Below are 22,694 nucleotides of genomic sequence, written 5' to 3'. Positions count from 1 at the left end.
CTGGGACGGATCAGCATGAGTTTTGCCCTGTGATTCTGGGAATTCTCTCCCCTTCAGTTTCAGGGATCTCTCAGCTGCTTCCGTACATGCTACAGAAGCTGAGCACGGTTGGTCGAGTCGCCCGTGTGAGCACTGGGGGATGCCGATGCCTCCGTGACGGATGCTGGCAGGATGGCAGGCACTGGGACAGGACCTCTGCACACCCCGGGCGCGGGGCCACCCTGCAGTGCCCATTCCCTCTGCTGGGCACAGGGCCAGCACAGGAATGCCTGTGGAGATAACAGCGGCGCCAAGCCCCACCAGCTGCCCTGTCCATCTTTAGCCCGGTCTCCGGTTACCAGCCACCTCCCACAGCTGCCTCCAAAGATAGGCAAAGCCACCTCCCGGCGCCTGGGCTGCAAGTGGGAAAGCGGAGCAGAGATCCCGGGCAGGGATAAACTGATGGGATTTCTGTGGAAGGAGTGAAGGATACTGCGTGTACGCCTGAGCTATGGCATTGCTGTGCTACAACAAGGGCTGCGGGCAGAGGTTTGATCCCGAGCACAACGCCGAGGGTGAGTGGGCTCGTGTGCGCCAGAGGGAAGGGGAATGTGTGCTGCTTTCCCGGAGTGTGGCCTCGGCTGCCGTGCTGCAGCCGAGCTGCCAAGCCCAGCGCAGGCAGCCCATATGGCAGGAGCTGGCTCCGGAGCTGCTGGCGGTCGCAGGTGGCTCGTGGGCAGGATTACTTCTCCTGAAAGCTTTTGCCTGGTTTTCCCTTTTCAGACTCCTGCCTGTATCACCCAGGTGTCCCCATCTTCCACGATGCCCTGAAGGTGAGTGGGGCAGGAGCTGGGGCTGCAGCTGCAGGGAGTGACCTTGTGCCCCGCAGGATTGCCCACACCTGACCAGCCTGTCATGTCCTGGTGTTTAGGGCTGGTCTTGTTGCAAGAAACGCACAACGGACTTCTCTGAGTTCCTCTCCATAAAGGTGAGCGACCTGCCAGCCCAAATGCACCCACTGTTCCTCCATCCTCTCCTTCTGGCCCCTGCCCAGTCCTGTCCCATTCCTGTCCTGTGTCAGGGATGTCCCTTCTGCCCTGCAGCCAGGGATTTGCTTCCAAGGAGCCTCCAAATAAGAGCGCTACTCCCAAAGTGCAAGGTCAGAACCCATCTCTGCAGGACACTGAGCCACCACATCATGAAAACTCACAGGGTTTGGGAGCAGCCACCAGGCTGAGGAGGACAAAGCAGTCATCAGGCTTGTCTCTGCTGTTCAGGGATGCACAAAGGGGTTTCACAGCAAGGAGAAGCCCCCTGAGCCTTTCAACCAAGGGAAGACCTCAGATGAGCCAAAGGCCAAACCAGTGGAGGAGCATATCATCCAAGGACCAAAATCAGCTGAGAAGATGCTGCGGGAAAGACCAAGGTGAGATAAGCTCAGCTAACAGTGTTGCCCTGTCACTTCTACATTTGTCCTGCCCTGCTGCTCTCTCAGGAGAGGCAATGACACTTAAATCACAGAAAAACCCACTCGGCCTTTGCTGCTGCTGTTTCCCAGCTCTGATGAGCCAAGACAACTGCTGCCAATTAAAGTATCCAGGTCTCTGGAGCAGGCACTGGAGAAACTGAACCTGTCCTCCAAGGATGAGACACTGCAGAGCAGTTGTACAGGTAGGGGACAAGCTGATGGATGGCACTGGGGTTGCACACAGCAAGTTCAGCACGGGGTTTTGCATAACAGGCTCAGTGCAGTCAGTGTGTGCTGCGTGTTCAGCCACCTGCAAAACTGCATCTTGGAGGCACATTGGGATGATTTGTGGTCAGCTGGGGAGCTGGCAGAGGGCTGGGGCAGGATTTGGGGGCAGGCATGGCAGTGTTTTTCCTGGGTGAAGTTGTGTTGCTCTCGCAGGTGAGGAGGCTGCCCAGGTGAGAGCTGGCACCATGTGCAAGAATGCAGCCTGCAAGGTGGTGAGTACCTGGCAGGGTTCCCTCTTTGCCCAGCCTGTGCCTTGTGGCCAGGATCATCACAGGCCCAGGAGCAGGGCAAGGTATCAGGCAGGTGGAAGGTGGCAGTGCCCACCTGCTCCGCATTTTCATCCCACCCTGGGAGCAGCCACCTCTGTCACCTCCCAGCCACTTTCCTGCAAGAGGCTTCTGGACTGGTGGTACATCTGTGTTTCACTGCTGCTGATTGCTTGCAGTGAAAAAGAGCACATATTCAGGATTGGACATACAGGCAAAATGCATGTGGAAAAATTCCCACCTGCATTGAACTGATGCAGCACAGCCCACTTTGCCTCTTGCCCGAGGCTGCCTTGTGGAACGCTGCCTGCCTCGAGGATGAGTGGGAGGGATTGAGGGATTGAACTGCTAGGAAAGCAGGAGCGACGGAGCAGGCAGGGAGCAAAAGGCAGGAGGTAGATGAGGACATAAGACTGACATGCTCTGGGAAGGAGGGGAAAGGACAGGAATGACAAAAGACCTCCTGCACTTCAGAGTGAGTTTCTGTGGTGTCTAAACTTGCCCACTGTCCTTGTGTTACCAAGCCCTGGGCTGGGAGCAGGCTGTGTTTGAGAGAAGGGTGCAGAAGGGCTGCTGACGGGGTCACAGGGTGACACTGTGGTCACAGCAAGGTTGGGGTGGCTGCCCTGCCAGCAAGGAGCAGGGACGAGTGCTGGGCTGCTGGCTGGGCATGGGTCCCAGAGTGAGTCTTCACAGATGCTGGACCCAGAAAAAGGGTGATGTTGGGCATTGTGCTGTGCCCTCTACATGGATGGGCATTGATGAGTGGACGTCTGTGCCAGAGACACAGAACTTTCCTCTGCTTCCTTCTCCACAGATCTACCAAGGCCCGGAGAGTAACACAGAGGTTTGTACGTTTCATCCTGGTGTTCCTGTCTTCCATGAGGGGTAAGAAACCATCCTTTTCCAGAGAGCAAGCTGACCCTGCCAAGGGCTGAAAATGCGACATGGCAAGGCTGTGTGGCCCCAGCAGCATGGCCACTGCAGTTGTGGGTGACACCCCTCAAGGGGACAGGTGGGCAGGGGGAGCTCTTGGTTACGAGCCCCTCTCCCCCCCACCCTGCTGTGGTCCCCTCTCCTGCTCCTGTGTGCGCTCCCCACTCAGGTCACCCTGCTCTCCTCAGGATGAAGTACTGGAGCTGCTGTGGAATCAAAACCACGGACTTCAGTGCCTTCATGGAGCAGCCAGGCTGCAGCCGTGGGTGTCACTGCTGGACAGAAAAGAAGGTAAGGGGGCTCTCAGCAGAGGCAACTCATGTGAGCAATTGGCATTGTTGGCATTTGAGAGTGTTCCTTCCCTTGCTCTGCATTCACACAGGTGTCTGCATTTAATTGTATTAATATTCATAATTACTGACAGATGACTGCACAGGGTTTGAATGCCTAATCTTCACCCATCTGCCCTTTACGATGCTGCTCTGCATTCACAAGATGTGTCAGCTCTCACACCCAATGGGCAGATGTACAATGGGAAACTGAACGAGGCAGGACCTGGCCCTGGACACAGCATAGCCAGCATTTCAGGCTGCCACATAGAGACAGGTGGCTGAGCACAGGAAAAGTTCTGCAAAAAACCCCAAAGGCTTTGACAGATGATTGCAGATAACTGAAATTTGGCTTTAATGAAGCTTTCCCTATGCAGCTGCTTCTCAGGAGGGATCTCATCCTTATACCAACAGGGTGTTGTGGTAGGGCAGCAGTGAGAAGGTCCCAATTCTCAGTACTCTGTGTGTGTAATTTTCCCTAGGAAAGTTCTTGACTGGAAACAGGCTTGAGCTGGGAAAGTTGCATCAAAAGAGCCCAGGATAACCCTGAAAGTGTACTGTGTTCCTCTGAGTCAGCACTGCTCCCAGCAACACTCTCTGAGCCCAATCCATTCTTTGTCCTGGAGCAGAAAACATATCCTGAATGTAAAGGAGGCTGCAGTGAAGGATCTGTGATGCTGTGATGCAGATGTTTTGTACTAATTGTCACCTAAGTCTGGGGCCAGGACTCCTCCTGGAGCATTTCTTTGGCTGGCAGTGTGGAAGGGCTGCAGGGGGTTTGTCTCCTGGTGATGGTCAGAAATGAGCCTGGTGGGGACACAGGCCTGTCAGTGCCTGTGGTGCTGACAAGGTGGACAAAGGTGAAACATGGCCAGCTGGGGCTCATCTGACTCCCAAATGTAGCATGGTGGCATCATCCATGTCCAGCAACAGCCTCTGCATTGCCCTCCAGGCTGAGTTCCCTGACTGTGCACAGCACTTAGGAGCTTGGGCATAGCAGAGTGACTCTGGAACTAGAAGGGGATGTCTCTGACCTTAACGTGTCCTGGAGGAACCTCAAGCACTGATGTCCCATGTTGCATGGGACAGCATGGCAGGGGCTGCCCACCTTTGCCTGAACTATCTCCCCTCAAAAACCTGCACAAAAGGCAGGGTTTGCTCTTGCTTAGCTGGTGCCAGCCAGCACAAAGGAGATGTGCAAGGGAGCATCCTCTGGCTCAGACATCCCCTCTGTTTGATGGTGCCTGAGCCCCAGCTGTGCCGTGATGGGCTCCTCTCCTCGGCAGGACAAGAAGGCGGTGCTGTGCCGGCAGGACTGGCACCAAACCAGCAGCCAGGTGGTGGTGACAGTCTATGCCAAGAACCCCCTGCCTGCCCTCAGCAGCGTGAAGGCCAATCGCACCGTGGTGAGTGGGGTGGGGATGGACACCCTCAAGGCACCACCTGAATTTGAAGAGCCAGGAGCCAGCTGGGTGCCTGGGGCTCTTTGATGGCCTCTTTGGTCTGTTGCTACAGGCAGGGCTGGCACTGCCAACCTGCCATCCCTGAGCTGAGAGCCTGATGGCTTCACTGCTGCATCTGCCTGGCAACTCTGGCTTTCAGCCTCAATGGGTGGATTTGCTGGCCTTGAATCCCTTGACCCATGACAGAGGTGAACCTGTCATGCCCTGAAAGGGATGAAACATTGCCAGGTGCTGAGGGGATCACCATTATACTGGAGCCAGGATGTGGGATGCAATATGGTGCTGAAAGGCAGCTGCACTATCTGGGGGAAGAGCTCTGGCAGAGCTGCACTACCGTCTCAGATAATTTTCTGTTGATCTTTCAGCTTGAGGCTCATGTCATCTTTGAAGGGAATAAGATTTTCCGGGCAGAACTGGAGCTCTGGGGGGTAAGATCCTGTTTGCTTTGATTTCCCTGTTCCAGCAGTCTGTGTGGGGCTGGGCTGCAGTGCTGTGAGGCAGCCTGTGCTCTTCATCCTGGGCCGAGTTGTACAGATGCAGGCATTTATAGCCATCTCTGCTGGGAAATGCCTTAGGGCTTGTGAGGAGGATGAGGTGGCTGCACTGATTGATCCAGGGCTAAGGTCAGAGCTGGAGGTCACTGCCAGCTCGGTAGGTGTTCTGAATTTGGTCCCAGGCTGCCCCAAATGTTCTTTGGCCCAGCAGGTCCCCGTCTCCCCCACAGTCTTGCTGTGAGTTGCGGGCAGGCTGCGGTCTGAGCAGTGAGACTCTGATTTTTCAGCTGCCTGCTGGCTGGGGAGCAGCAGTGAGGCTCAGGAATTTGCATGTGCATTTCTTGTCTGTATTTGTGGTGTGTGTTGCCTGTGCCTGCAGGCAGCAGGGAGCTGACAGGTGTGGGTATGGCTGTGTCTCAGCACAGCTCGCTGCTGGGGAGAGGCTGAGCCGCAGCTGCGCCTGTGGCTGAGGCGAGCTGAGCTCTCCTGAGCTCTCTACAAGCACTGTGGTGCTGCTCTGACATAACAGTGTGAAGCTCAGCTCAGCTGCAGCCCAGACTTCTCCTGGCACAGGAGGAGATTTCTCCTCTGGCAGGGTTTTGCCAGTAAGGGAAAGGCTGAGCGTGTGCTGCCTGCCCTCCCCTGCCCAGCTCACTGCCCCTTTCCCTCTCTCCAGACCATTGACGTAGAGAAGAGCTTTGTGAGCATGGTCCCCGCCAAGGTGGAGATCACTCTTTGCAAAGCCAGCCCTGGCTCCTGGGCCAGGCTGGAGCTCCCCCAAAGCAAATTGCAGTCCTGTGGTGAGCAAGAGAAGGAAGCTGCAAACACAGACGAACCTGGGGCTGTGCAGGATGAGGACTCTGATGACAGCTTGAGTTGGTCCGAGGAGGAAGACGAAGAGTTGGAGATGGGAACACCGGATATGATAACACCGAGTAACTGACGGCCGAGTGCTTCAGCAGCTGAGCAGTGCTGGTTCCTGAGCTGCTGGGCACCTTGGCACCAGCTCCAGAGGAGCAGACCTAGTCCAGAACCGTGTGCAGGCTGTAGCAAGGCCTCTCCCCGGGTCAGAAGGGACGGTTAATAAACACCCAGAGCAAAGGTTGTCCTCTGAAATCCGTGACGGGCGCTTAAGAAACATCAGCGGGCCAAACCCTGCCTTCTGTCACTTCCTCTCCTGTACCTGGCTGGGGCAGGACAACAGGAGGAGTCCCCGTGCCTGCACCTTCGGTGTCCCGGGGGACTGGGTGTTCAGAGCCCGGCACCGTGCCTGACCCTGGCATTTCTGAGGGTGGACACCGCCATCCCTGCCCCTCTTGAGGGTTGCTGAGCCCCGGGTTGAGCTGAGTGTAAGCTCTTACCCTCTCCCTCTCCCGGCGCTGGGGAAGCCGGGCCCTGTGGCTCTTTGTCGGGAGATGGTGACTGCGGACACGGGAACGTCACCGCCGCCGGCAGTTCCAGCGGAGCCGTGGCGTCCCCTGCAAAGCCCCTTACAGGCGTGAGACCGCCGGCAGGACCGGCGGGCGATGCCGAACGCGCCCCGGGCCGGGCGGAGGCTGCGGAGGCGGGGGATGTCCGCGGGCGCTGCGCTGTGTGCCGCGGCACAGCGCCGGGAACGGGAGCGGAGCGTTCACCCGTGTGAAAAACCCGACCATCTTCTGCCACAGAGCCACTTAATTGCACGGTCTTGTGTAGAGAAAGCAAAAGCAATCACTCAGTTTTGCCATTCTTTCCTTTTCCTTGCATTATCTTTGTTAAGGATATGTTGTCATTATTAAGGATGCATGTTACGCGATTGTGGCCGTACACAGAGACACGCGTGCGTATTTCTGCTCATGGATATTGAAGTGAATCAACTGAGAAACCATCCAAAACCAGACCAAACCCCCTCGCTCAAGCTATATTCGGACAACGCGTAATTACAAAACAACTAATTCAGCATCTGCAAGATCTTGCTGCCGGCGCCGGGCAGCGGGGCGGATGGCGGGGCTGGATGGGAGCATCGGAGCACTACAGCGCGGCCGCAGCCCCCGGGCCGGGCCGAGGAGATGCCCCGCTCCGCTCCGCTCGGGGCCGGGGCCGGGGCCGCCGCTCCCCGCGCTCCGCCCGCCCCTCACCGCCCGCGGCGGCGCCCCCTGGCGGCTCCTGCGGGAGCGGCGGCGCGCAGGGCGCGTGCGCGCGGCGGGCGGCGGCGGGCGCGGGGCGCGGCCGGGTCGAGGGTCCGCGGGCGCGCGGGGAGCAGCGGCGGCCGCGGGGCCGCGCCGGAGGTGAGCGCGGGGAGGCGGCTCCGGGGCGCGGGGGCGGGCGGAGGAGCGGAGGGGCCCGGGGAGCCCGCGGGGCGGGCGGCGGGGGAGCGGCCCCGGCGGGCCCCGCGCGTGGCCGCGTGTGTTCCCGCCCGGCGGTGCCGGAACATCCTCCGCGCCCGGCCCCGCCGCTCGCGCTGACAGCGGGGCGCGGCCCGCGGCCTCTGCCGGCCCCGGCGCCGCGGGTCCCTTCCCGGGGGAGGCTGTTGCGGCACCTGTCCCGCCGGGACGCGGCCGGCTCCGGGGCAGGGAAGGGCGGCTCGGGAGGACCGGGGGCTCCTCGGCCGCAGCCGCGTGGCCGTGCTGGCTCCTCCGTGTCCAGAGCGTTTTGGGAAGCGGGATGCGCGCCCCGGCGTCTGCACTGGGCGGTGTGTGCCGAGGTGAATGTGCTCGTCGGGGGGCCCAGGGATGCTGGGGAAGGGTTTGAACCGAGCCTTTCTCCGCTCCGGGGATGTGCGGAAAGCGGGAATGGGCCCGTGGCAGGGCAGGTCGCGCTTTCCCCCCTCCCGCAGTGTGCCAAGGTTGGGCCGGGCTGTTCTAACGGCAGGCTGATGCTAATCTCTATCAGGAGCACCGCGACAAATTTAAGGCGACCTCTGCTCCCAGCGAGTGTCATAAAAAGCTGGCACAGGACGAGGTAGCCTTTGGAAAGGTCTCTTGTTTCACTGCGGAGAGTGAAAGATACGTTAGGGTAGAAAGGTTGGATGTGCTCTCTAAAAACTGGCAAAGTGCTGTCTCAGGAAGAGTAGTGCGAGGTGGTGACCTAAAAGATGCCAGGAGTCCCAGGTATTGTCTCATTTAGCAGCAGCCGCGGAGCTCCCCTTCATCAGCTCAATGGTTCTCTTCTGGAGTGCCTTTCGGTTTTATAACAACCTGCACTGAGTTCCTGCTTAATCTCAAATCCCGAGAAGCAATGCTGCTTTTCATTTGTTCTGAACTTCTCTCTGTTTTTTTCTCCTCTGTCGTTTTCTGGTTTTATTGTTTTTTGTTTTTTTTTTCCAAGAACCAGTGAGTAATCGGTATCTGTTTACTCTTTATAAACACTTGTGATTCCCACCATAATTACTCTGAGGTATAAAAAAGCTTTACATTCTTTAATTTAAATGTTCTTTATGTATACCTTATGCTTGCAACGTGCGTCCTGGGCTGGGGCGCAGTAGTTTTTGTGGCAGCATCATTAGCTCTTTGCCCCAAGCTTATTTTTTGATTTTTAAAAAGCTCACGTTCTCTTCCTTGTAACATGTAAAATACATCACTCCAAGGCATACTTTGGAGCCCGTTTGCCACTGTTCACCAGAACAGCAGTTTTTCTACATGGAGCTTAAAAGATTATGAGACATATTTGGCATTTTAGATTAATATTTCCATTTCACAGGGTTTTAAAATATTTTTCAAAAAAGGAACTTTACACAGATCCTGGAAAAACAATAAAATATGCGGTTTGCAATTAGTAGGGGGGAAGCTGAATGTGTGGTTTGATTTGCTTACGTGGTGAGGCTGAGATTCTTTTGGGGACCAAGGTATTTTCACACAATCTGGTGTCACAAAAAGATTCATACCTTTACAGGGAATAATTTTTTACTTTACCTGCCTGAATGTGTAAATCCGACGAACTGCTGAGAGACTCCATGACTCTGTTAACTTTTGCTCACATTTTAGAATTGCAATACTTGATGCAAATGAGATTTGGCAATTGTTGCAGTATTGTAGTGTACAAGCCATGATAAAATACACACTGAGTGCACGCATTAACTCCTGTCTTAGTCATACCAAAACTCTCTTTAAAGGTACTTTTGAAAAAACTGGTATTGATTAAGTGCATTTTTGTTTGTTTTTGTTTGGGGGTTTCTTTGTTTGTTTGTTTTGGTGTCTGTGTTTTGGGTTTTTCTGTTTTCCTTTGGGGGTTTTTGTTTGATTTTGTTTTGGTTTTGTTTTCGGTCAGGTTTTGTTTGGTTTTTTCTTTGTTTATTCTTGTTTGTGCTTTTATTTTTTATTAAATCTTCGCCCTGGTGCCCCCCCCCCCCCCCCCAGTGAAATTTGGGGGTGGAGGAGGAGGAATCAGAGAAGCACAATCCAATGAAAAGTGTGGAGGGGCTTTTTTTCCTCACGGAAAGAAGCTTAGATTTTCCTGGTGTAACGTTGCCCTTCAGACACAACAGTGGCTTTGTTACAACTGAGAGTGCCAGCGAATGCCAGGTGACAAAAATGATAGGAAGACATACTAACAGGTTTGTTTTTTTTTTCTTTTTACCCTAAATAGGAATCAAGGATGCTTACAGTGGATTTCTCATTCATCCTCCGACGTGCTTAACACACCTCTCCACAAAACCTTATGTCTGAGGTACTGTTCGTTTCTTTTGGCCAACAGTAGTGACTAAGGCCTTGTCAGAATCTATGGAAGGTGGGAAGGACATGGTTATTAACTTTTTATGAACTGACTGTGAGTCCCAGGACCTGTGCAAGTTGCTTGTGTCACCCAGGAGGTGAGGTAGTGGGTGTGGGCACAGAACCCTGCAGCCCTGGCTCCTGTTCTTACACCTTTACTGTGTTCACCATCAGAGGGTCACTTGTGTTCAAATACATGGTGAAGGGTCCCTGTCTTGATGAATCCATGCCTCTGCATGTGGTTGCAGGAGGAAAATCCAAGTTTAATACTCTGCAGCTTTTGATTATGGCAGGATATATGTCACATTCATACACATGAATTTGGATTCGAATATCTACTGAAGTCTTGGGTTTTGGTTCCTGTGGGCTGTGCAGCTGCACCTTGTCAGAGTGTTGTTTCATCAGCTGTGCATCTGTTTCATGAGCTCATGTCCTTTGGAAATACTAATTATCCATTCAATATCTTGGATTCATAGAATTTAAGGTCTTTGATGTTTGGTCACTAATATCACTACTCTCCTATAAAATTTGGAGGATGAGTGCCTGTAGTAAGAGGTTTGTGTGGTTGAGTTGCCCAAATACCTCATGCAGAAGACTTTATTTTCACTGTAGTTTCCTAAGAAATATTGCTTATGTGTGTTTCATCCATTAAAAAAAAAATCTTTAAATCAATAAACCAATTTCAGCCTAATTTGACAGAGGTCGAGGTTTTAAAAATATTATTTGAAAGGTTTTGAGGGGTTTCTTCTATTTCCTAGAAATAACTTTTTGCTTTAAAAGGCATGAAGGGCATTCTACCATTGACACTGAAGGAACAATCAGTGAGAATTACACTCCTGTTATGTGCTTGGGAGCTGAATTTATAGGCAAAGAGCTCTGCGGAGAGCAAGCTTCCTCAGTTCTGTTCATGTGGAGCTCGAGTGGTGGATTGCACAGTTCCCGCTGTGCTGCTGAAATCTGCCTTCCCTTGTGGATTTTTTCCTCCCTCTGCTGCCACTCAGACTGTTGCAGATTTGTTTCTCTTGCAGGTAAATGGCAGGACAGAAGGTGGTGTGAAAACTTTGAGAGGCACTGAGAAGTCCAAGTAGGTCATTCGTGGCTGAAGGATAGGAGGGATGAGGTCTCCTATTTAACTTTTCCTGCTCTTTCTTGGCACAAATTCTGAAAGCCTGGCACTTCTCCACTCCTTTGGCACTTGCCTAAAACAATGGCGAGTAAGCTGAGCTGTTGTGGGATAGTAACAGAGTCTTGATTAAATTGCTGAGAGCCCCTTTCTCTTCCCTGCTAGGCCTGGTGGGTAAGCTGCACATGTGAATTAACTCCTTTGCATGGGTGAGGATGGTGTGATATATTTAGAACTGCCCAATCCACCCAGTCCTTTGTTGAAAGTTCCTGCCTGACTTCACGTTTCAGGCAGACAGAGTGAATCGTCTCTGATCTAGTTTTTATTACTGAAAGATGAGCAATTAAATCATTTAGATTTCTTAACTTCTGCCTGCCCCTGGTGAAGCAGGATCTGGTTCTCCAGAACAGTGAGGGCTTGATGAAATGTGATGGCTGAGCAGAACGACACAGCTCAGTACAGCTGATTTCAGCTGAACTCCTAGAGAATTTTCTGCTCAATTTTGGCCAAAATGGGCCCCTATCTAAACTGTAAAGAGAGAAGTGAAAGACCTGACAAGCTCAGTGAGAGTGAGTTTATCAAAGAGCAATATCGAAGTTAAAATCCGCCTAACAAAGAGGCATCTGATGTTAACAGAGCAAAGGCAGAGGCATATCCTGCTAAGAAGTAGTTCTGCAAAGAGTTTTTAGAAGTGCAGGAAGTATAAAAAGCATAAATCTAGAAAGCTACAGAAGAATTCAGGTTCCTGTTTTCTGTCTGTTTTCTGTCACTGTATTCTCCCTCGCTCAGCAGACAGGGAACTTCCCTTCAAAGTGAAGATCTAGAAGTTGTTTCTCTCCCACAAAAAAATTTTGATGCAACATGAAGTTACTCTGTGTGAGTGTTCCAAGTAATGAATTACCCCAACAAATGTTCGTCAGGAGAGCCAACTGTCCACGTTAATGATACCAGAAAATGCTTAATTAGGTCAGAACAGGAGCAGCTCCTCAGATGATGTCTTGACATGTTGATTGAAATCTTGCACATTCCAGAGGAAGTGCCAGGTGTGCAGGCAGTGAAGTCAGACTTAGCATCTTCAGAGAAGGAAACTTACCCCAACAGGGAATGCCAGTTTTCTAATTCAAAGTAATTGATGGACAAGATAGAAATAACTCTTATCTGCATATTTTTGCGCAACACTTCTGCGTGGGGTGATTTGGTGAGGTTTCTTGGGTGGGTTTTTTTGGTGGTTTTTTTTGGTTTGGTTTTGGTTTTTTTGTTGTTGTTGTTGCTTTTAAAAAAATCATTATTTAATTTTGAAAATTATTCCCATTCTGCTGCAACTGCTAGAACCTCAACTGTAATAAAAGTCCTTTCTCTGGCAGGACTAAACAACCTGGATTACCTCTCACTACTTTGGATTTTCCGTTCACTTGTTTCTCTTGCTGCGTAACCTTTCAACTTGGCTTTGAACCTTGTGCCCAGCTTTCTGTTTCTAAATTGGTTTTTTTTTTGATGTGTTCATATGTTAATCTGTATTTTTCTCTTTTTCAATTCTTTTTACTTGTTGTATGTGGAGTATTTATTTCTAAAGTTTCCCCAAAAATTCTTTTGGAAGTCACCGAAAAAACCCCAAACAAACCCTAAACCAATTTTCTTCCTCTTGGTAATGTTTGTTGGTAATTTTGTTTTTGGAGTATGGGGATTTTTTTCAATATATATTTATATTTAGATAGCATCCAGTGCCAACTTCAAGAGTGCTTTAGAAATAAGAAGAATTTTCCATGCAAATTTGAACCCCAGCTTTTTACTGTCTTATGAGAGTTTTATTGCTGGGTAAATTGTTTACAAGAAAAACTAAATAGAGACTTCATACATTATAAAGAAAGCAGTACATGGATTTAGTAGAAAAGACCTGATAGAGGTAATATTAGTTGGCTTGGTTGTGACTCAAATTAAAAAACTCTTTGTCTTCCATATATAAATCTTTAACCAAACTACCCTTGTTCACAAGATAGTTTTCTGGAGTCGGGTAGCTTCTTTCTACTCTTTATTTTTTTTGATAATTTATCTAAATTTTGTGTTTCAATACAAATAATGTGTATCCTGGTGTGTGTTTGTTTTTCTGTATTGCATATGCCACACACGATTCCTTTCAGCTCAGACAACCTCCTTTAAAGGGGCCCTTCAGAGAATCATACTTAAAAGCCTACAAGCTCTTTAGTTGTGTTTGTGTAGTTAATACTTTGCCCAATGCTTTGGCAGCTTTGCATGGAGTTATTTCCCATTGCAAATGTTGCTCTTCTAAAAGCCGAGCTTTAGTGAGGTAATTCAAGGTATTAGTGCTGTGAAAAGAGCATTCATATTTCAGGCTTTTTTTGTTACTTTATTAGCGATTTCCGAATTGAAACTGTAATGAGCTCTTAAATAAAACCCCAACAAAGTAATCTTTGAGTAACACAGTTTCATTAGACATTTTGAATCAGGTTGTGTTAGCTGTGGATGGTCTGGGATACACTGGCCTTGGAGTTGATCCATTTAGGAAGCTGCTTGTGCTGCCTGACAGTGCTGGTGTGATGACCTCCAGCCAGTGCCGGTCATGTGCAGGCTGGGGTGCACTTTGGGGACACCCTCTCATTCTGTGCAGAGCTCTGGACTGAAGTGCATAGAGATTTAAGAGGTGTAAGTCCTTGGAGGAGCTTGTTTGGGTTTTAAAGAGAGATCTGTTTGCAAGTGTTTGCAATTTTTTTTATTTTAGAAACTGGGAGTTGGGCATGTAAAAGGCTTTGTGTATCTCGTTCTTGAGTCATGAGACTTTTGTTGCTGACTTAGTTCTGCTGTGTGATGTCACTTGCTACTGACTGATTGAAATGAGTTATCTGTTGCACAGATAGTTCATTTGGGAAAAAACCTTTGCTCTGGAAGCAGTGGTGTTGGTCACCACTAGGGTTTGTGGCACAGCATGTTCTGGTACTTCAGGGGTTTGATGTAAGTGCAGGAATGGGCTTTAAAACCTGCCCTGTGTGCTGCAGTCCAGGCTTTGGCAGCAATAGCAGCATAAGGTGCTTCATTCCCACCATGTGCAACCACTGGGGTTTCTGTAGTGTCTGTGTACATACATTGATACTTCCTTAGGCACTGTGTGTCGTAGTGACCAGTCAGTGTCACTCCAGTAGCCTGTTGCAGCTTTGTGCCAAAGCTCCGGGTAGCCTGTTTTCACTTAGTTCAGAAGAATCATGTGTGCTCCCAGTGAGAATGTGGATACAGATAAAGACTTTGTCTAAAAGGGCAAAGCTGAGACTTAAATGGGAATGAATTGTTGATTTGTTTGGGTGGTCTTGAAGAGGAAGTTGCTTATTTTCCTATATTCCCTTTGCTACTTTGATGGTGTTGGAGCTGAGATCTTTCTGGAATATGCAATCAAAATAGTTTAGGTTGGAAGGAACCTTTCAACCACCCTGCAGTGAGCGGGGACATCTTCAACAAGATCAGATTGCTCAGGGCTTCAGGCAGCCTGGCCTTGAATGTTTCCAGGGATGGGGCAGCCACAGTTTCTCTGGGCAGCCTGTGCCAGTGTTTCCCCACCCTCACTGTAAATAAATTCTACCTTCTATCTAATCTAAATCAGTCTTTTCCTAGTTTAAAGCCGTTACCCCATGTTCTATCGTAACAGTCCCTGCTAAAAAGTTCTTCCCACTATTCTCTTCTGTTTGAAGCAGGTATTTTCTGCTGGTTGCAAATTGAGGATTACTGATAGTACCTCAAAGGCATTTGGGTGAGAAGGCAGATGCAAGTTTCTTCTTGTTCAGGCTAGCAGTGGAAGCTCCAGCACACAAGAAATGTACAACAAATGACTGCTTGTAGTTAGTTCCATGCTATTTTCAAACTTCTTGCTGCTCATGTGATGACAGTTTAAAATTAATTGTGTTTTAGACTGTATCAGTTTGACTGTCAAACCTACTCTTCACATATCAGGAAAGGAATATGAAAAACCTCTAAGCATCAAGTATCTCCTGCATAACAATTCCCAGGAGAGCTGTTTGACTGCTGATCTTTTAGGGCATGTATTTTTCTCATGCTCATTATTTAGAGGACACCAAGTAGCTCAAGCCTATTAAGTCCTGCTTGTTCTGTCAGTGATTAGTGAGAGTAATCTGTTCTTGGCTTCTTTAGAAAAATTCTTTATGGATTCTAATCTGTCACTGGTTCCTATGGCCAGTTATATTTCAAAGAACAGCTTTTCTTGAACGTGCTACTTTCTGAACCTTTTATCTGGTGTCCTCTAAATAATGTAGTTTGTTCAGGACTGATTGATCTGAGTGTAGTGAATTATTATTGTAAACAGTAGCAGTGCAGCCCAGAAATTAATGTCTTGATGTTATTTATAACTTTTGGACCTTTCTTTGTGGTAAACGGTTTAGGCAGTGGACTGGGTAGACAAGTGTGAGTGTTGGAGTGTGTTTATGTGTACAGAGGTGGATGTGTGAACCTACAAACCATGGAGTATCTTGTTACTGGGTCACAATCCCTTTCCACTTGCAGGTGCCTCTAAGGACTTCTCCTTTTGCCTGTGGGAAACAGTCTGGCAGTAAGGCAAGACTGTGGGAATTTGGCTAATTTGTACTTACATGGTTGGAATGCAGCCAATTGTCACTTAGCTCTCAACTCATTGCATCTCCATTTCACTATTGTCTTTCTAGCCCCGAGCTCTTCAGAATGGCTTGAGACGCTGAATGTGATAAGAAATGGTCAGCTACATTAGAAACACTTGGTAAAGCTTCTGTTTAAAATGCCCACCACTGAGTGTGCTTTGCCTAACTCCTCTCTTCTTGCTTTGTGCAGGACTCTGTTTCTGGGTGAAGAATGCAGACTATAAAGTGCGTGGTTGTCGGAGATGGCGCGGTGGGAAAAACTTGTCTCCTCATCAGCTACACCACCAATGCCTTCCCAGAAGAGTACATCCCTACTGTGTTTGACAACTACAGTGCCCAGATGACTGTGGATGGCCGGACAGTCAGCCTGAATCTCTGGGACACTGCGGGCCAGGAGGAGTACGACCGCCTGCGCACGCTCTCCTATCCCCAAACTAACGTCTTCATCATCTGTTTCTCCATTGGCAGCCCCTCCTCCTATGCAAATGTGAGGCACAAATGGCACCCTGAAGTTTCTCACCACTGTCCAAATGTTCCCATCCTTTTAGTGGGCACGAAGAGAGACTTGAGAAGTGACCTGGAAACGGTTAAAAAGTTGAAAGAGCAGAGCTTGGCTCCCACTACCCCGCAGCAGGGGACTTCACTGGCTAAACAAATTGGAGCAGTCAAATATTTGGAGTGCTCTGCATTGAATCAGGAGGGTGTTCGGGAGGTGTTTGCTGAAGCTGTCCGTGCAGTTCTGTATCCTGTGACAAAGAAGAACACAAGAAAATGTGTCTTACTGTAGTCGCCTTGGGTGATGGATGTTGGAAGTTGACTAGAATCTTGGAGGGCTTTTTAACGAGTTAAATTGAAGATTTGCATCTTGCACTAACAGCTCTAAGCAGAAATGGTTTATACAATGAATATTCTTGCAGTCTTACTGCTTCAGGGAAACTGAAACAGAAAAGGTTTTTTTTCCAACTGAGAGGTCAAATACCTACTTTATTTCTAAAGTTCCAGTCTCCAGCTTCTCCAGGGATCACTTGATTATTTTAGTGGAGGAAAATAAAAGAGGAGACATCTTTGAAGCCACTTCTTTACTAGATAGCTATCAGTTACTAGATTTGCTGAAAAGCACAAATTCTTTGCTTTAAATGTAGCTGCTGCTTTTCCCATCCTTTATTTACTGATTGAATTTGTTTTACAAACAGAAGTCTGGCTGTCCAGTTGTTTTGTCAATTTAAAGCTTGAAAACAATTTGTTTACTTGCAAAAATGCCTGAAATATTAGTGAGATTCACCTTATAGTGAACCATGATTGATTGTATGAAGAGTTAGCATAAGGCATGGTTAATGCAATGAGCAAGACCTAGGGAATACCTGCAATGATTTATTAATAGAAGCAGGAGCTGATTTCTCCTTATGTAAGGTACTTAGAATAATGATGACTCACTCAAATGAGTGCTTTTCATAGTTTTGAGGTGGAGAAGTGGAAGAGTAGTTTAGATCCAAGTCTTCCATTAATCTTCTAAACTTAGATTTTTTTTCACTGTCCCAAGAGATTTTGCACCCCGAGAATAAAGTTTTTACAGTTACCTTCTCAGGCTGACTGAGGTATTTGGGATGATCAAAATGAGATTTTCAGTGTAATCCCTTTGAGGAATCCCAGAGACTTGACAGCAGCCTGTTCACTCTTGAGGAGTTAATTGCTTCAATTCTTAACGTTCTTGGGGCCACCATCTGAGATTTTTATGGCAAATTCCTTCGTTGTTTTTCTGTGAGAAGACTGACAGAAAATGTGGAGATTCTGTTTACAGGAACCCGTGCTTCTTCCTGTTTTCAGTTCAGTCTGTCATGGTTAGCCAGTCACTGGATAGGATTACCTGGGCAGCTTTTTCCTCTCCTGGATGCTCAGTTATTATAAACTCTTTAACTGAAATTCTATTTACATACTTTTTAACCTTCTTTAGCAGCTCTAGTAAGTGGCAGCTGGCTTTTATTTTCAGGATGTGCACTGTTCTTTATGTGTGGTTCCGGGACCAGCTGAGGAGTGAGCGCATGAGCCCTTCCTTAGACTCAACCTTCCAGCTCCGTGGTATGAAAGCAGCATGCTTCAAAGATACTTTGTGTGAAACCACTGGTGCTGGACTGGGCTTTGTTGTCTGAAGTTGACAGTGCTGTCTTTGTCTGGCTGCAGCCTCAATTGGTCATTCAGAACTTGCTTTCTTGTGATTCCCACACATGCAAAACTGCACTGGTGTAGATACCCTGGTCAGAAAAAAAAGTGCCTCATTTTAGCAAGATAACAGAAAAAAAAATCAACAAGGTTATTAGGGATCTTGTGTTAATTTGACCTTGCTTTATCTGATGCTGGCAAAAATACCAGGTGGATAGAAACGTTCGTATTTGTGCCCTAATTCCACTATTTGGATAGAAATGTTCGTATTTGTGCCCTAATTCCACTATTTGAAGAGGATGTGCCTTTCTTCAGCTGGTGTAACTGATGCTGACACTAACTGCAGTTTTTTTAATCTGAGATGTTCTCATTTTGGTGCTGCTTTAGCCAATTGCAACCCACAGATTATAAACTGCAGTTAATCCAAACCCTGGTACCTGTGGTTAGTGAACCAACACAGGGTTCCAAACGCTGAGCACAGGCAGTACCAAAACACCCGTTCTGCAGGATGTTTGCAGAAGCCTACAGACTCTGCATATTTTTCTTCACCAAGTGCCATTGCCTGGAGTGTCTTTGTGTCTCTTGCACTTGCAGAGGAAGTGCTGTTCCAGATGTGGTTCCCACTGTAGTGCCCTGAAGGCTGTGAGGGTGTAGAGAATTCACTGAGATAACCTCTACTTACCACGTTCTGCCTTTGCTTTAGCTGTAGGCCTGTAGTGTAGGCTGGACTTGCAGGCAGCAATTAACTCTGTGCCTTGTAATTCAAGATTATTTTCTGTAGGTAAATTTCAGTAACTGAGTAAATAGACTTTATCATGTTTAAAATGTATTTATTTAAGCCAGTGCACATGGTTTGTTTTAATGCTGGTCAGACCTAAATCAACTGTCTAGTGACCCCGGTGCAAGCCCATAACCTTTGCTTTATTCAGAAATGTACTTTAAAAAGTCTGTGATATGTTTGAACTAGTCTTAAGAAGTGCCTGAAATTGAAAGTCTACTTTTTTTTTTTTTTTTGCTACATATATTTGCAGTTTTGTACTGAAGCTACTACTGTTTTTAAAAGTTTTTACTTTTTTACATGCTGAAATCTTTTAATCCTGTGTCTTTTGTGGTTATTCCTAACTGGATTACAAGCATTTTGTGGAGGAGAAATCTTGTGAGCAAGTATTATTGCACAACCCCTGCCCCTCCATTTCTGTAGGCTCACAAGCAGCCATCCTGGTGTGAACTGGAAGAGAGTACAGTGAGATAAAATTCAACTGCTTAATCAATTTCTTTGATTTGGTTACACTGTTGATTACATTATGCCAGAACACCTTATCCCCACTTAGATTACTTAATAAATGGATTGCACAACAGTACTGAGGAGAATAACGCAACAGTGATGAAAATGAGCAGAGAGGGAACTTTGAACCATCAGAGACTTTTTACTGGCTTTGGAGTACCTAGTTATTTAGATGCTTTGTATTTCTATCACCTTCTGACAGGAGTAAAAGTCCTGGCTTGTAGCTGGTTTCCTCCAGCCTCTGTTTTTCACGAGGATGAGCTTCAGGACAAATCCAACGAGCTTCTCCATTCAGTGGGCATTCTCCTTTTGTGGTTTTCCTTCCTTTTCTTCCCCCTAAAATTCTTGGTGCCTTTTATTGTAAGTAGTCCAGTGCTTCAGTTTACAATCAGTTCTGTTTCTCCCAAGCTTTATTTTTCTTTTGTGGGCAGTTGACAAATACAGACTTCACATAATCCCGTGGCTGGATTTTGTCTTGTTTTGGGAGGTCAGAAAACCCAGTTAAGCTGTGTGGGTTTCCTGAACTGTTCAAGGTCCTTTGGTTTGTTACTGAATAGAGATGCAATGTGTGTATCTTAATTCACAGAAGAGACTCACTGTGAAGACACAGATGTTAACCTTTGCTTTGTGAATGATTTCTGAACTACTTGTTTTTTTTTTTTTTTAAATACAGCTGAAGCTGAGCAGTTCAGGAATTTTGTGTCCAAAGGATGTTAATGAGATGTGCTTAGATGTGGAAATGCTTTCTTCAGTTTACAGCTCTAGCTATTTCTATGAAATTTAAACTAGAAGAACCTCCCTGTGCTTTGTCTCCGGGTGCTAAACCTCACTCTGTAGAAACCTTGGTGCTGCTTGGGCTGATCCCGAGAGTGGATGGATCTCAGGGGGGTCCCGACTCCCAGAGTGGGCAGCAAGGACCACCCATCAGCAGTGGAAGCCCAAGACTCTGAAGTGTGGTACTGATACATACACTGGCAACTTGATTTTATGCTATAAAATGATTTGTATTACATCTAACAGTTTTAAAGGAATTTTTTTTTCTTTTTTTAAAAAAATAAATTATGCATAATTACATTGTAATAAACCTTTCCTCACCTCTCTGGCTGTCGCATTAACTCGCCCTGCTGTTTGTACCGCACCTGTGCTCAAGGCAGCTCTTTCCTGTGGAAAGCCAGACCCCGATTCCTCGAGGCAATAAAGGAATTTTTGGGAAGGGCGGAGCGTCTGCGCTTCCTTGCTGCGCCGCGGGGCGGGGCCGCGCGGGGGCGCTGTGGGCGGGCGCCGGGCCCGGGGCCGCTCCCGCCGCCGCTTCCGGCTCCGGGTCGGGCTCGGTGTCCGCGTCGGGGCCGCTGCGGAGATGTCGGACTCGGAGAGCGAGGAGGAGGCGGACGGCGGCCGCGCCGAGCCCTTCTCCCTGGCCGGGTTCCTCTTCGGCAACATCAATGAGGCGGGGCAGCTGGAAGGGGACAGCGTCCTCGACAAGGTAGGGCCGTATCGCTCCGGGAAGGCACCGCGGGCAGAGGGACGGCGTGAACCGGGGTGCTTGAGGCGAGCCGGGATGTACCGGCGTTGTTCGGGGTGACCTGGTGTGTGCTGGGATGTCCGCGGCCGGCCCGGGTGTGCCGGGGTGAAGCCGGGATGTACCGGGGTGCTCGGCGTGTGCCGGGATGAGCCAGGGTGTCTCCGGATGTCCCGGGGTGTCCTGGGGGATGCTCGGGACGGGCTCCGGGACAGGACCCAGCAGGCGCCCGAGGGGCTCGGCCCGGCCCGGCGGTCGGAGCCTCCCAGCTCTGGTCTCCCCAGGAATCCAAGAAGCACCTGGCCGGGCTGGGCGTGCTGGGGCTGGGCAACCTCATCACCGAGATCACGGCCAGCGAGGAGGAGAGCGCCGAGAGCGAGGGAGCGCACCTGGACGAGGAAGGTTTGGCGCTGGGATAGCTGTGCTTGGGTGGCAGAGGGGCTGCAGGCTCCCAGCTCTTGCCGGAGAGAACAAAATGCACCTGGGCTGTCAGGGTCTGCAGGGGATAGCGCGGTGTTCCCTGGTCAGAGACCCTCTGTCAAAGGCCTTCCCTTCTCCATCTTGCCAAACAGAATCCCACAGTAGTTCCTGATAAATTTTGCACTTGTTCCCTTTAATTTTTTAAAGTTTTTTTTTTTTCTTGTTTCTCCATGAATAAGTTCAGTCTGTGTTTGGATTAAAGAAGCGTACTTAGCACACAGTATTATAATATCTCTTACTTTTATTTCTGAACTTGTTGAACAGTTTCAGTGAGTAAGTGATAGGTGTTCCTTGTGCTAAAGTTGGTTGTTTACCAGTCTTTTAGGGAACATTCAGTGCTATGAGAGCTTTTGATTAGAATGAGGGGAAAAGTACTCTGGTGGGAGATATTAATCAGATAGTTTTGTTCCTCTAAATAAAGGAAACATAGCAAAGGATTCATAAGTACTTAGTGAAGTCTGCAGTTACTAATATAAATTAGGATAAAGTTTTGTGTGACAAGCTTTCTTTTCTTCCTAGGCTGGGTTAAGAGCACAGAGGATGCTGTTGATTATTCAGACATCACTGAAGTGGCAGAAGATGAGAGCCGTCGGTACAAGCAGGCGATGGGCAGCCTGCAGCCGGCTCGAAGGCCAGGTAAAGGGGATCAGCATTACAGCTCTGCCTGTAGGAGATGTTCTGGGGCATTGTGCCTTTTCACTCCTTGCTTCAGGAGGCCAATATAAGCTTTTGTGAAATTGTCTTCACTGGATGAAGCCACTGCTTGCTGTCTTCCTCTTTTAAGGAATCAGTTCCTTATCGTAGTCACTTCAGTCTTAATATCTCTCTCCTGTTCTATCTTGATTTTTTTTTAAAAGGCTTTCTGCAGAAGACACCTTGGTTCTTTTGTTGGTATCTCTGTCTGGCCTAGAATATGTTTTCAAAAATAAGCAGCTTTTCCATTTGAATAGCTGCTGGTGTAAATGCTAAATCTTGGCATATTCTTTAAAGGTGTCTTACACTTAACCCTTCTGGTGACTTATTGTGGTTAGTGGGATATAAAGGTGGTTTGGACTTTTTAACCCACATTTTTCTTACTTCTCTAGCAGCTTTATTTGTTCTACAAAGTGTGAATAAAAGGATGTGATAGCAGAATATATAAACACATAGGCAAATTGTGAATAAAAGGAGATCATAGCAGAACGTATATGTACACATAGATTTTAAGTGCTTCAGTCATCTTTCTGTCAGTTTGTCTTTGTCCTTCCTTCCCACTGTTTTTTAAATTTACATCTTGCAAATGAGTTTCTGCAGGAAGCTGAACTGGTAAGAGTTTTCATCTAGTTACAAGATGAGAATGGTGTCTATGCCATCAGGTTTGAGATAGAATAAATGGAAAGGGTGCCTGGTTTTGTTTAATGATCTGCTTAACACTTGGTCTTGTCTCCTGCCTGGTTAGATGAAGATGAGGATGATTATGATGCTGACTGTGAAGACATCGATTCCAAACTGATGCCGCCACCACCACCACCTCCAGTACCTGGAAAAAAAGAAGATGAAAAGGATGCAGCTGCCACTGGTGAGTGAGGACTTTCTTCTTCTCTCTGGC

General features: G+C 48.4%; 3 protein-coding genes across 6 annotated transcripts in view; all 3 read left to right on the top strand.

Annotated features, from left to right (window-relative positions):
- The first annotated feature begins 375 nt into the window (after positions 1–375).
- ITGB1BP2 (integrin subunit beta 1 binding protein 2) lies at positions 376–6,324 on the top strand. Its single transcript, XM_082289406.1, has 11 exons — positions 376–554; positions 763–812; positions 911–967; positions 1,257–1,405; positions 1,538–1,650; positions 1,889–1,947; positions 2,819–2,889; positions 3,126–3,228; positions 4,553–4,672; positions 5,095–5,157; positions 5,900–6,324. Exons 1-11 carry the CDS (start codon positions 491–493, stop codon positions 6,164–6,166), a joined length of 1,116 nt encoding a protein of 371 aa, XP_082145532.1. The 5' UTR covers positions 376–490; the 3' UTR covers positions 6,167–6,324.
- Positions 6,325–7,400: 1,076 nt separating this feature from the next.
- On the top strand, positions 7,401–20,171 carry LOC309577504 (rho-related GTP-binding protein RhoG-like). The gene is made up of 3 exons (XM_082289599.1): positions 7,401–7,490; positions 9,787–9,867; positions 15,856–20,171. The coding sequence occupies exon 3, from the start codon at positions 15,877–15,879 to the stop codon at positions 16,450–16,452; it is 576 nt and encodes a 191-aa protein (XP_082145725.1). The 5' UTR covers positions 7,401–7,490; positions 9,787–9,867; positions 15,856–15,876; the 3' UTR covers positions 16,453–20,171.
- Positions 20,172–20,439: 268 nt separating this feature from the next.
- TAF1 (TATA-box binding protein associated factor 1) overlaps positions 20,440–22,694 on the top strand; it is a 29,309-nt gene continuing 27,054 nt past the window's right edge. For all 4 annotated transcript variants that reach the window (XM_082289515.1, XM_082289514.1, XM_082289513.1 and 1 more), the window contains exons 1-4: positions 20,440–20,590; positions 20,911–21,028; positions 21,626–21,742; positions 22,545–22,664. In XM_082289515.1, the coding sequence (XP_082145641.1) occupies positions 20,465–20,590; positions 20,911–21,028; positions 21,626–21,742; positions 22,545–22,664 (481 nt within the window). In that variant the 5' untranslated portion in view covers positions 20,440–20,464. The remainder of the gene's footprint in view (positions 20,591–20,910; positions 21,029–21,625; positions 21,743–22,544; positions 22,665–22,694) is intronic.

This window comes from Coloeus monedula (assembly GCF_965178545.1).
Source record: "Coloeus monedula genome assembly, chromosome: 12".
In the NCBI taxonomy this organism is placed as follows: domain Eukaryota; kingdom Metazoa; phylum Chordata; class Aves; order Passeriformes; family Corvidae; genus Coloeus; species Coloeus monedula.
The sequence above is the reverse complement of the archived record's forward strand: the minus strand, read 5'-3'. Positions and strand labels throughout refer to the sequence as shown.